The 12,965-nt window shown below is 50.1% G+C and overlaps 1 protein-coding gene across 1 annotated transcript in view; it reads left to right on the top strand.

The window, feature by feature from the left end:
- Positions 1 to 388: 388 nt before the first annotated feature.
- Cul9 (cullin 9) overlaps positions 389 to 12,965 on the top strand; it is a 38,575-nt gene continuing 25,998 nt past the window's right edge. The window contains 11 exon segments of the mRNA XM_090355614.1: positions 389 to 474; positions 2,209 to 2,812; positions 4,235 to 4,389; positions 4,973 to 5,473; positions 6,014 to 6,149; positions 6,265 to 6,488; positions 6,721 to 7,123; positions 7,472 to 7,664; positions 9,252 to 9,459; positions 11,777 to 11,973; positions 12,651 to 12,868. Coding sequence (XP_090211740.1) covers positions 2,218 to 2,812; positions 4,235 to 4,389; positions 4,973 to 5,473; positions 6,014 to 6,149; positions 6,265 to 6,488; positions 6,721 to 7,123; positions 7,472 to 7,664; positions 9,252 to 9,459; positions 11,777 to 11,973; positions 12,651 to 12,868 — 2,830 coding nt within the window. The 5' untranslated portion in view covers positions 389 to 474; positions 2,209 to 2,217.

Below are 12,965 nucleotides of genomic sequence, written 5' to 3'. Positions count from 1 at the left end.
TATTTTTCCCCGTGCATGGCTCTGCTCAATGCTTAGGACACACACCGTTGAACGGTTTAAATTAATAGTCTAAGTGGCACAACAGCCAAAGTATTTGGGAAACCTACGGGGCCATGTAACTTAACTGAAAAGTCCGGGCAGCCCTAGGGTGGGAATGCGGGTTAGAGATGGGGGAAGACGCAGTGAAGAGCAGGGGGCTTCGTGCCCTGCGGCTGGAAAGCGCAGGCCCCGGGACCCTCGGGCAGTGCACTCCCCTCCCGGCAGGGGAGTGCAGCCGCCCGCGGCCGCCGCGCATGCGCGCCGCGCACGCCGTTCCGCCACGCTCGCTCGGCGTGGTCCGCGGTGGGACCCGTAGCTGCCCGGCCGTGCGTGCAGTCGCCGTGTGACCCGGAAGGGGGCTGCTGAGGAGGCGGGACTGGGACGGCGGCAGACCGGTCGCTGGGTATCAGCGAGGGCCCAGCCGGGCGGTGGGAGGTGAGAGGAGAGCTGGGCGCTGCAGACCTGGTCTTCCCCCCACCCCACCCCTGTCCGGGCCCTTAGCCTCCCCGCCCCTCGGTGGGGCTGACGAAGGGACGTCCGCCGCGTCCTGTCACCCTGTGGGCCGCGACCCCCCCTTCCTCGCCCCGCCCCCCATTCCCGCGGCCGAGCAGGCTGCCTCCATCGCCCCGCCCCGCCCCGCCCGCCGGTCCCGTGCGTGGGCCTGGCTTGGCTACCTGCGTGCGCGCCTGCGCGCCTGCGTGCGTGCGTGGGGGACTCACCGAGCGCGCCCACACCTCACCTCCACCCCGTCGTTCATCCCTGCGGCGGTCCCGGGGCCGTCCTCGCCTCCCGGCCCCGCTTCCCCTTCTCCCCGCCCCCCCCCCCCCCCCCCCCGCCAAGCCCCGCCTGAGCAGTTGCCCACTCCTGGCTCCCTGGTTACCTCCCAGCCTGGACGCCTTCCCCAGGGGCCCCCCGCATTTTATGAGTCTTCACTCTTCTGCTTGTCTTCCTTCTCTGTGCCCTGACATGACCCTGGTCCTGATCACCCAGCTCACCCACCTCTGGGCTGACCTTCCATTCTCACACCCATGATTACATGGCTGCATGTCTACATACCTCTCTCTATTTCCCATCCATCATCTCCACACCTTCTCCAAAGCAGAGACATATTCGATTACATTTAGTGGTATGTGCTAAATGCTGTCATAAATTCAGTACATTACATGGTACGAAGTTTTTACGGCGACTAAATGGGGTGGTTGCGGATATCATGAGGAGGAAAAGGCTCAAACATGAGGCATCCTGTTCAAAGCTATGTAGATAGTAAGTGAAAAGGGATATCAGAGTCACACTTATCTGACCCTGAAATCTGTCCTAAATTGCTTCTCTCCTTACCTCATTCCCTACCCTCAACTCCATAAATTCCATATCCATCTGTATCTTTCTGATCTATACCTTTACCTCTCATCTTGCCTAAGTGCAGAGTGACCTGGTATTTTTCTCCTCCAATGCTGTCTGGTCCCTAGGCTGCTCCCTTTTCACAAGACTTACATACTTTTCCTGTCCAGCCATCGGCCCCCACATCCCTGTCTCATCTCTTTTCTCTTTATCTGCATGGTCCACCTCTTTAGATTCATATTCCAAGACTCAGTCCTGTCTTTTGTACTCCTTGTCCTGCCCCTCCTCCATCTTCCTTTTTCACATTCTGGCCCCACTATCTCCTGTCTTTCCTGTGGAAACATGTCATCCTTCTAAGTCTTGCTCAGTATCCTGTACTCTCATACCCATCCAGCTAGTCTACCCAGATGGTCCTGTCAAACTGTTAACTCTCTGTTAACTGTAACCTTGTGATCACTCCTCTCATTCTTTGTAACTGTTGCCACTTCTTTATGAGTGTGTGTGTGTGTGTGTGTGTGTGTGTGGTGCTAGAGACCTAACCCAAGACCTTATAAATGCTAGGTAAGTGCTCCTCCTGAGTTGTACACCTCACCCTCTTCTTCCATTTCTTAAACCTCTTCATTTTGCCTGTTCAGTGTTTTCACTCCATCTCTTACAAATCCCAAAGTGTGTTCAACTATTCCTTCGTATTATTTGCCTTTTCTGTTTGGCTTGTAAACTCTGCACCTCACCAATCACCACCCTCTGTACCTGTGTTCCAAGATTCTGTCCCAGGCTGTGGAATCTTTTTTTTTTGCCCCATACAGCTTGATTCTTTCCTGTGTACTCCAGGAGGTCAGAATGGTAGTGGAACGACGTACTGGAGACCTTATGGTGCCCTTGGGGCCCCAGCTGCAGGCATATCCTGAAGAACTCATTCGGCAGAGGCCTGGACATGATGGGCATCCCGAATACCTGATCCGATGGAGTGTCTTGAAGTGTGGGGAAGTGGGCAGAGCGAGTGTGGAGGAAGGCAGGGCAGAGCACCTCCTCATGTGGCTGTCAGCCCCGGAGGTCTATGCCAACTGCCCCATGCTATTGGGTGAACGGACACTATCTAAGGGGCCTCAGTATGAACCATCTGGGGCCTCAGGAAGCTTTCCCCGAGACCCAGGAACCCTGGATGAAGTGGCAGTGGGAGAGATGGAGACTGATGTGCGGGCACTGGTACGCAGGGCTGCCAGGCAGCTGGCAGAAGGTGGGACCTCCAGCCTTACAGCTGCTGTGCTTCACACTATTCATGTTCTCAGTGCCTATGCCAGCATTGGGCCCCTCACGGGCGTTTTCAGGGAGACAGGAGCCCTGGACCTTCTGATGCACATGTTGTGTAATCCTGAGCCTCAGATCCGTCGGAGTGCAGGCAAGATGTTGCAGGCTCTGGCAGCCCATGATGCTGGTAAGATACAGAAAGGAAAAGAAGGAAATCATTGGAGAGAATGGGGCCACAGGGAGTTAAGAACAGAGAGAGGAGAGATTTCCCAGCTAGTATTTTAAAAATAGCATTCCAGTGCAAAGGAAAGATGAATAGGTAACAACTGCATAAACGGTGTAAATATTAGCACCTGGTTTATTTAGTCATTATTAGAGATAAAGAGTGGGGTGTAGTTTGTGTCTTTGGTTTTTTTTTGTGGGTCATGGAGCTTGAACTTGGCCTGGGCAGTGTCCCTGAGCTATGCAGCTCAAGACTACCACCTTACTCTTGAGCCAAGCCCCACTTCCCGTTTTCTAGAGGTTAACTGGAGATAAGAGCCTCAGGTCCTTTTGTGCCTGGCTGGCTTTGAACCTTGATCCTCAGATCTCAGCCTCCTGAGTAGCTAGGATTACAGGTGTGAGTCACTGCCCCTGGCTTCTATTTTTTTTTTTTTTTGTATTGCCAGGGTAATTTATAGAGGGGTCACAATTACATTCATAAGGTAGTGGGTGTATTACTTCTTAAACATTGATACCCCTTCTCATGTTTTTGTCCCCCTTTCCCTCCCCCACCCCCAAGATTCTTATTTTTTAAATTGTGGATTGAGAGTTACTAGTTGATGGTGAAATCAGTTTAATGGGATGTAACTTTCTTTTGGCCAATCCTGTGGCTTGAACTCTGGTCCTCGGTATTATCCTGAGCTTCTGTGCTCAAGACTAGCACTCTACTTCTTGAGCCACAGCTCCACTTCCTGCTTTTTGTGGTTAGATAAGAGTCTCACAGACTCTTCTGCCCAAGCTAGCTTTGAACAGCAATCTTCACATCTCAGCTTTCTCCATAGCTAGGATTACAGGCGTGAGCCATCAGCCATAAACACTTTTTTTGGGGGGGGGGATTGCACGTGCGTGTGCACACGCACACACACACACACACACACACACACACACACGTGCATGCCAGTACAGGGCTTAGACTCGGGGTCTTGCAATCTCATTTGGCTTTTTTTTTTTTGCTTAATTCTATCACTCTGCCACCTAAGCTATACTTCTACTTCTGACATTTTGCTTGTTAATTGGAGGTGTCTCATGGACTGGCTGGACTGGCTTCATATTTCTTATTCTCACATCCCACCCTCCTGAGTAGCTAACATGACAGGTGTGAGTCACTAGTGCCTGTCATAACCAACATTTTTAAAGCCTTAAAATATCAGTAATTGTAAGCTTTGTAGTATGACATGTAGTTCAGTTATACATAGGTATATTTGTTCCAGATTATATGTAAAATATATTTCTTGCTGTGGATCTCAGTCACAAAGCTTTTTGAAAGGCTCTAGGGATGGAGAACATCTAGGAAAGGCAGGAAGAATTGGGGATTGAAGAGAAGATATGGATTGGGTGTTGTTTTCAGGAAGTCGGGCTCACGTCCTTCTGTCACTGAGCCAGCAAGATGGCATCGAGCAACACATGGATTTTGACAGCCGCTACACTCTGCTGGAGTTGTTTGCAGAGACCACATCCTCTGAAGAACACTGCATGGCCTTTGAGGGCATGCATCTGCCTCAGGTACTCTGCCAGGGCTGCAGGAATGCTGGGTACAAGGTTAGGTGTACATGTGTATGTGTGAATATGTATGATACAGACACATATATAAAAACATCTAAATAACATCTATCTGTCTGACTGTCTATCTAAATATCTATCTATCTGTCTGTCTATTTGTATCATGGACTTTTCTTCCTGGACTACTAGCTTGAAATTTCCATGAGCCACCAGTATCTGGCATAAGGCAATATTTCTGAGACTGTGATTCAGGACTGGGACAGAACTAAAGTCTGCCGCTTGAGCCATACTTCTACTGCCAGCTTTTTGCTGGTTAAGTATTATAGATTTTCCTGCCCAGGTTGGCTTTGAACCTTGATCCTCAGATCTTAGTCTCCTTAGTAGCTAGAATTACAGGTGTGAGCTACTAGTGCCCAGTTGGCATCCATGTTTACTATACTTCCCGTGTGTTTCTTATACACCTGGATGTCTTGGGAACTACAGGGGAGGGGGCCTTTGCTTATGTCTAGGGAGGATACTGAGGGGAAGGGTCAAGGCCAAGGCTGAAGTAAGGAGATGGATTTCACCCAAACATTGTGTCCTGTAGATCCCAGGAAAGCTGCTCTTCTCCCTGGTGAAGCGCTACCTGTGTGTCACTTCCCTGCTGGACCAGCTGAATAACAGCCCAGAAGCAGGAGCTGGAGACCAAAGCCCTTCATGCCCGACGAAGGAGAAAAGCCGGGCACAGCGGGAGCTGGAGTTCAGCATGGCAGTGGGCAACCTTATTTCAGAGCTGGTGCGGAGCATGGGCTGGGCTCGGAACCTTAGTGACCAAGGCACATTACCACCCCGGCCTCCCCGGTCCATCTTCCAGCCGTGCATATCTGGGCCCCCCCTTTTACTGCCCACCATTGTCACACCCCCCAGAAGGCAAGGGAGAGCCTTCCGCCAGCGCTGTGAGTTTTCGAGCCGGAGTGGCTATGGTGAGTATGTGCAGCAGACACTGCAGCCAGGCATGCGAGTGCGGATTCTGGATGATTATGAAGAGATCAACGCTGGGGATGAGGGCGAGTTCCGGCAGAGCAACAATGGCGTGCCCCCGGTGCAGGTGAGGGGCTTGAGAGGTGAGGCTCTGTTGGGGATTTGTGCTAGGTGGAGCATCGCTGGGGTTTCCACGTCAGAGGCTCTGCATGCCACCTAAGGAGAAACCCCTCAGGGATACTGGAGTGGTGAAAGGGAGTCACCAAATGAGGGGGTGTCATTTGCAAGGCCGCGAGGCTTCCGTAGAGGTAAGTGAGCTGTGAGGTCACGGAGAGACTCATGACCCAGAAGCAGAAGCAGTCTGTTCATATGCCACCCATCACTCCCACTAGTGAAGGAGGGAGGCTGAGAAGGAGGGTGGAGTCTGGGGACTCCTCCTTGAGAAGACATGCAGTGAGGGTCTAGTATGCAGAAGGCATGGTGGTGTGGCAGGGGGTGGCCATCTAGTTTGGGAAGAGATGGCTCTCTCCTCGGAAGGGAAAAAAGCCTTTTGTTTCCACTGGGTGTGTATGTGAGGGTGTATCCCAGGCCCGGGGCTCCGCATGTCCTCTGAGGCCTTCCAGCCCAGAGCTCAGAGGCCTGAGCCCTCTCCCTTGCCTCCCTCCAGGTCTTCTGGCAGTCCACAGGCCGCACATACTGGGTGCACTGGCACATGCTGGAGATCCTCGGCCCTGAGGAAGCTCCTGGGGATTCCACGTCCTCTGCTGTGGAGAAGGGGGCAGGGGCTACTGCATTAGGTGCAGGTGAGCAGAAAGGAGGACCTGGGCAGCGTGTCTCTGGCCAGGGGAGTGTGTCTGACATGAAACTGCTTCTGACGGAGCTGCCTGGGAGCTTCAGAAGTGGATTCCCCCTTGCTAGGTGCTGATACCCCCACGCCTGCACCCTCAACCTTTCCCCCCTGGTACTGGAAGCCCGCAGACGGCCTCTACTCTTTGCCATACCTCCAGCCTGAGCCTCAGAAGAATGAAGAATCAGGGTTCTTGACTCAGGCTGAGTGGTGGGAACTGCTTTTCTTCATCAAGAAGTTGGATTTATGTGAACAGCAGCCAATATTCCAGAATCTTCAGGAGAAGCTGGATAAGGTTTGACTGCTCTGTGATACTTAAGACAGGGAGGGATACAGTTTTGGGGTACCATTAGGGGCGAGGCTGGAACTAAAGGTTCAAGAGCATGGGGGTCCTACTTGAGGAGAAGACATGCTGTGAGGGTCTAGTCGGGTGGTATGCTGGCGGGCAGGGGTGGCCGCCTTTCCCTTTGCTATCCCTAGGACCTGTGTGTGCTTGTCCATGACGTGCGTATCCTTTGTGTTGGCAGGCCCTGAGTGAAAAGGCCCTAGGTGAGCTCTCCGTGCCCATAGAGATGGCTGAGGGTCTGCTGCAGGTTCTCAGTAATCGGTTTGAGGGCAGCACCCTCTGTGACCTGCTCAACTCTCAGATCTACACCAAGTATGGGTTGCTACCTGATGAACTAAACAATTTATCTTCACGAAGTCACTCCTGTACCCCAGATCCAGAGGAGGAGTCCACGTCAGCAGCCAAATCCTTGGAGGAAGAGACTGAGTCCCCCAAGGCAAAGCCTGAGCCCCTTAAGGCAGAGGCAGAGCCTGCCAAGGCAAAGCCTGAGTCCCCTACTGCACAGAGTGACTCACATCTCTTTAACCAGCTTCTGGCGACTGAGGGCATGACTCTGTCCCCTGAAACTAAGGAGGAAGCCAGTGGTGAGTCGCGATTCTGGGAGGCAAGGGTGAGGGCAAAGACAAGTTCTTTGTTGGCCCAGGTAAAGGAGATGGAGCTAGAAAGCCATGGAGGAAGGCCCCTTTGCAGGAATCTTCCTTTTTGGTCTTGATTGTATCGGTCACTACTCCTTCTCTTCAGTGTCTGGAAAAGGATGGTCATTCTACAGGTATTTCCATCTTCTCTGCTAGACTCTGTCCTACACACAGAACTGGAAAAGCTCCAGATACAGTAACAATGTGTTCAATTGTGGGTAGGATAACTGGCCTTGACTTTCCAGTTTAGACGTGCCACAATTCTCTTAGCCACTGCTTCTTCCCCTTCAATTTCAGAAATGGCTAGAGCCTTGCGGGGTCCTGGTCCACGCAGCTCCCTGGATCAGCGTGTGGCAGCTGTCGTGGCCACAGTGCACATATCCAGCCTGGATACAAATCTGCAGCTTTCAGGGCTCTCAGCCCTCTCTCAGGCTGTGGAGGAGCTGACAGAGCAGGACCACCCGCTGGTTCGTCCTGACAGGTGGCTGAGGTTAGCATGTTGCCACGGGAAGTGGTTTGGACAGTCTGGACAGTGGTGGAGGAGGGAAAGAACAAAGACATCAAAGAGTCAAAAAGTTAAGGGGTGATGAAGGAAGGCCTGAAGAACAGCAGTGGGGTGGAAGGGAGGTTGTTAGTATTTTTGGAGCACTTCTTAGCGTTTTATGTTTTATTCTCTCATTAAATCTGTATTGATAGCATTATTCTTTTTGTTATTACTATCTAGTATTATTATCTGAATTTTTAATAGTAAATTGAAATAGAAGTCTCATGGATTTTCTTGCCATGCTGGCTTTGAGCTGTGCTCCTCAGATCTCAGCCTTCAGTGTAAATAGGATTATAGACATAAGTCACCAGTAGCCAGCTCTTGTTATCTATTAATCTCTTTGTTGCCCTGTATCAATTCCAGAATTTTGATTATTGTATCTTTATAGTTATATTTAGATGAATGTAGGCAAATCTACCAGTATTCTTTTTCTCCTGATTATTCTTGCATGTTTTTTTTTTTCATCTACTTGAATCTGCCTTTTTTTTTTTTTTTGGCAGTACTGGGGATTGAACTCAGGGCCTCATACTTGCTAGGCAGGTGCTTTACCATTACACCTCCAGCCCATTTTTACATCAGTTTTTGTTTTTGTTTTTGTGTTTTGCCAGTCCTGGGCTTAAGCTCAGGGCCTGAGGACTGTCCTTGGATTTTTCTCAAGGTTAGAGCTCTACCACTTGAGCCTCAGCATCACTTCTGGCTTTTTCTAAGTATGTGGTACCAAGGAATCGAACCCGGGTCTTCGTGCATGCTAGGCAAGCACTCTACCACTAGGCCAAACTCCCAGCCCTATATCAGTTATTTTTAAGTAGAGCAAGCCTGGGCTCTGATTCTCCTAGGGACTTTCCTATGTCCCTAGGGATGACAGGCACATGCCACTGTGCCTAGACATGGTGCCTCCCCTATAGCTGGAATAAGTACCCACCCATTAGTTGAGATGGAGTTTTGTGAGTTCTTTTCTTTTCATCGGTTGTGGGGCTTGAACTCCGGGCCTGGGTGCCCTACCACCTGAGCTACAGCGCCACTTCTGGTTTTTGAGTGGCTAATTGGAGATGAGAGTATCCTGGGGACTTTTCTGCCCAGGCTGGTATCCTCAGCTCTCAGCCTCCTGAGATCTCCTAGGGTTGCAGGTATGAGCCACCACCGCCCAGCTTGTGAATTTCTTTTTGCCCAGGCTGGCCTCAGAGCAGGATCCTCCAAGTAGCTAGCATGATAGGTTTTAGGCACCACAACCAGGGACTGCATTGAATCTACAGCTCCATAGTTAAAAGATAATTCGAGTTTATAATCACTTTGTTCTTTTGCCCCCTTTAGGAGTTAAGGGGACAGGGGCAGTTGGACTGCAGACGGGAGAAGACTGGTAGGGAGACTGACAAGGAAGAAAGGGGGAAGGAGGAAGAAAGCAGGGGAAGGAGGAAGAGACAGAAGACTAGTTCTTGATGGGAAGGGTTAAGCAGGGCATGAGATGATGTCAAGGCTGGGAAATCAGTGCAGACTCCTCAGAATGAGGAGCCCCAGTGTCTCTTCTTTTCTCAGGGAGAAGCTAGTGAAGACACTGGTGGAGTTGCTGACCAACCAGGTGGGAGAGAAGATGGTTGTGGTCCTAGCTCTGCGCCTCCTTTACCTGCTCATGACCAAGCATGAGTGGCGTCCACTCTTTGCCAGAGAGGGTGGCATCTATGCTGTGCTGGTTTGCATGCAAGAATATAAGACTTCCATCTTGGTGCAACAGGCAGGGCTGGCGGTGAGTGTGCTAAGCTTGTTGGGAGCGAGTAGTGGATGAGACGGGCAGATTGGTGGGCTATTGACATTACCTGGAGCAGGCACTGTGAGGAGTTAGGGTGTAGTAGATGCTGGAACGGAAAGGCAAAGATGGATTTAAGAGTGTTGGAGATTGAGTAAATGTTTGCAGAAAAGTAGGAGTTATTAAAAAGATTCTCAGGTTTAAAATTGAACAGCAGGACACATGAAGTGGCCATTGGAAGAATTTTACAGAAAGAAGAGGTTCAGGGAAATTAAGAACTAAATTTGTAGGGTCAGGAGTTTGGCCTAGTGGTAGAGTGCTTGCCTAGCATGCACGAAGACCTGGGTTCGATTCCTAGGTACCACATATATAGAGAAAAGCTGGAAATGGTGCTGAGGCTCAAGCGGTAGAACTGTAGCCTTGAGAAAGTCCAAGGACAGTGCTCAGTCTTGGAGCTCAAGCCCAGGACTGGCAAAAATAAATAAATAAATTTGTTGGGCCTGGGAATATGGCTTGCCCTGGGTTCGATTCCACAGTACATAAACAGAAAAAGTCAGAAGTAGCACTGTGGCTCAAGTGGTAGAGTGCTATCCTTGAGTATAGAGAGGCTCAGGGACAGAGCCCAGGCCCTGAGTTCAATCCCCGGACTGGCAATAAATAAATGAGTGAATTAATTCAAGTTTGTAGGTATGTTGAGTTTTATCTCATGCCTTTTTAGTTATAATTATGCATCTGATTAAAGACTGCTGTTCAAGATCCGACACACTAAAGAGTTTTTTTTTTTTTTACCCTTTTATCTGAGTGGTACCCTTACATACTAATACACATGATTGAGTAAAACAAAGACAGCATTTCCATTGCCTTGCCACCTTGAGCAGAGACTGGGAAGGGAGGCCCTGGTCCAGAAGGCTGGCTTCCTAACTACCCTAGACAGAGTGCGAGCTGCTGGCAGGGTGGCTCTGTCTAGTCTGCTGGCTCCTGATGAGCACAGATGGGCCTCAGCCGCAGCAGTTCTGAGAATGGATTCCAGTGTTATAATAGGAGTGAGTAGACACAAGCCTGGGAGCATGCCTGCGCTCAGAGTAGGCTCTCCAGAGTCAACAAGGTCCTGTTCCAGGAGCAGCCAGGCAGCCAGGCGCTGACCTCTCAGGTCCTCTCAAATCGCATGACCAAACCACAACATTTACCCCCCACATCAAATTCTCGCCCCAAATAAAATCACATTATCTTGTTTACAACGGGAGGGCTACAGTACTTAGCTCTTTGGGGCAGAAAGTGTGGTAAGCAAAGGAGAAGGCTTCATTACCAGACAGCACTTCCTCAGAAGGCCTAGCTTACACAGGGAACCATCATAAGATTAGTTCTAGACCAGCCCATCCCTAGTAGCTGTCTTCTAGTGGAGAGACCTTCTCCACGCGAAGATAGTGTTCATTTTAACTTAATTTTTCTCTGTACTACCAGTAAATAAGTTTCAAGAACTTTTCCTATAATTCCAGCCATTCTTCCGTGAGACAGCTGAGTATCCTTGTTGAAATCTGCATACTGATCTGTCCGCTAAGGACAGGGGACCTAGGGTTGAAAGAGTTAGGATGCAGGTGGTAATTGAAGCTGTGAAGGTGGATGAGATTGCCTATGGAATCAGCACAGGGTAAAAGAGAGGGGATAAGGAACTTCAGTGTCCAAAGGCAAAAGAACCACAGAGGTAAGAGGAAAGCAGGAAAATGTGAAGACATGGGACTCAGGGAAGAAAGGTTTATAAAGGACAGTGTGTACCTGAAATAGGAAGCTTTGCACCAAGGCAGGTGGCTATAAAGGAAAATTGGGCCAGGAAGCCCACCCACCTGGGAAGAAGTAGAGAGAAGTAACTGGTGGATTTAACCATTCGTTCATGTCTTTCTTTCCTTGCTTGCCTTTCTCTTTTCTTTTCTTCCTATTTTTTCTTCCTTTCCTCTTCAGCATCTGATAACCCATACCTCATGTCCCATTTATTTATTTATTTATTTATTTATTTATTTATTTGCCAGTCCTGGGCCTTGAACTCAGGGCCTGGGTGTTGTCTTTGGGCTTTCTCAAGGCTCATGCTCTGCCACTTGAGTCACAGCACCACTTTCGGCTTTTCCAGTGTATGTGGTACCGAGGAATCGAACCCGGGTCTTCATGCATGCTAGGCAAGCACTTTAACCACTAGGCCAAACTCCCGGCCCCAATCTGCAAGCAATTCTACTGCCCAACATTTGAGATGTAGAATGCTGACAGCAGTGCCTTCCTTCCACGGTGCCTTAGTCCACCCCTAACTGCTTCCACGTCCCCCTTTCAGGCTCTGAAGATGCTAGCCATTGCCAGCTCCTCGGAGGTCCCTACTTTTACTACTGGCCGAGATTCCACCCAACCTTTGTTTGATGCGCAGATGACCAGAGAGATCTTCGCTAGCATCGACTCAGCCACACGCCCAGGCTCTGAGAGCTTGCTCCTCAGTGTCCCTGCAGCTGTGATCCTGATGCTGAACACGGAGGGGTCAGGACATAACCCTCAAGACTCCTACTAAGTCCTACCCCCCACCAGTCTCTAACTAAGGTTCATGGGTTCCACAGAAATTCCCTTTATGATCGGATGCCCCTGGCTCATACCTTTGATCCTAACTACTTAGGAGGCTGAGATCTGAGGCCAGCCTGAGGAAAAAAGTCCCTGAGGGGCTGGGAAGGTGGTTTAGTGGTAGAGTGCTTGCCTAGCATGCATAAAGCCCTGGGTTTGATTCCTTAGTACTACATAAACAGAAAAAGATGGAAGTGGCACTGTGGCTCAAGTGGTAGAGCACCAGCCCTGAACAGAAAAAGCTAAGGGACAGCACCTGGGCCCTGATTCAAGCCCCAATAGCAGCCAAAACAAACAATAGTAAAAAAGAATTTCCCTTTATTGTCACTTCTTAATTAAACTCTGGTGGGCTCTTCTTCAAGTCAGTCACTGGAAGAGAAGTCAAGTGGTGGCAGATAGAGAGATCCCCAGAGAAAGCAAAGAGACCCTAATCTTTCCAGGTGCTGGAAGGAGTGACCTGAGGTTAATGTTGGGAGGTCCTGCCTCTAAGAGAACACAGAAGTCCCTCAAACTGTGGAGCCTTCTGCCTTTGTTTCCCTACCTGCTTATATCTAAAGATCAATTTCTGCCAATTTCTTCCCGGTCACCTCTCTTCCCAGGTGCTCTTCTGCAGTGAGAAATGGCCTGCTCCTGCTCAACCTGCTTTTGTGCAACCACCATACTCTGGGAGACCAGATTCTAACCCAGGAGCTGAGAGACACGTTGCTTAGGCACTCAGGGATAGCACCGGGGACAGAACCCATGCCTACCACCCGTACCATCCTCACGATGCTCCTCAGCCGCTACTCAGAGTCGCCAAGCAGGCTTGAACATTCAGGTACCATCGTGGAGGGGGTGGACTGCTGAGGAATCATGCGGTGCAGCCTGTAGTCAGGAAAGCTGAGGTTTATATACTAACCTCTCACTGGAAAGAC

This window comes from Megascapheus bottae, chromosome 22 (genome assembly GCF_031878675.1).
Source record: "Megascapheus bottae isolate mThoBot1 chromosome 22, mThoBot2.hap1, whole genome shotgun sequence".
Lineage (NCBI taxonomy): Eukaryota > Metazoa > Chordata > Mammalia > Rodentia > Geomyidae > Megascapheus > Megascapheus bottae.
The sequence above is the reverse complement of the archived record's forward strand: the minus strand, read 5'-3'. Positions and strand labels throughout refer to the sequence as shown.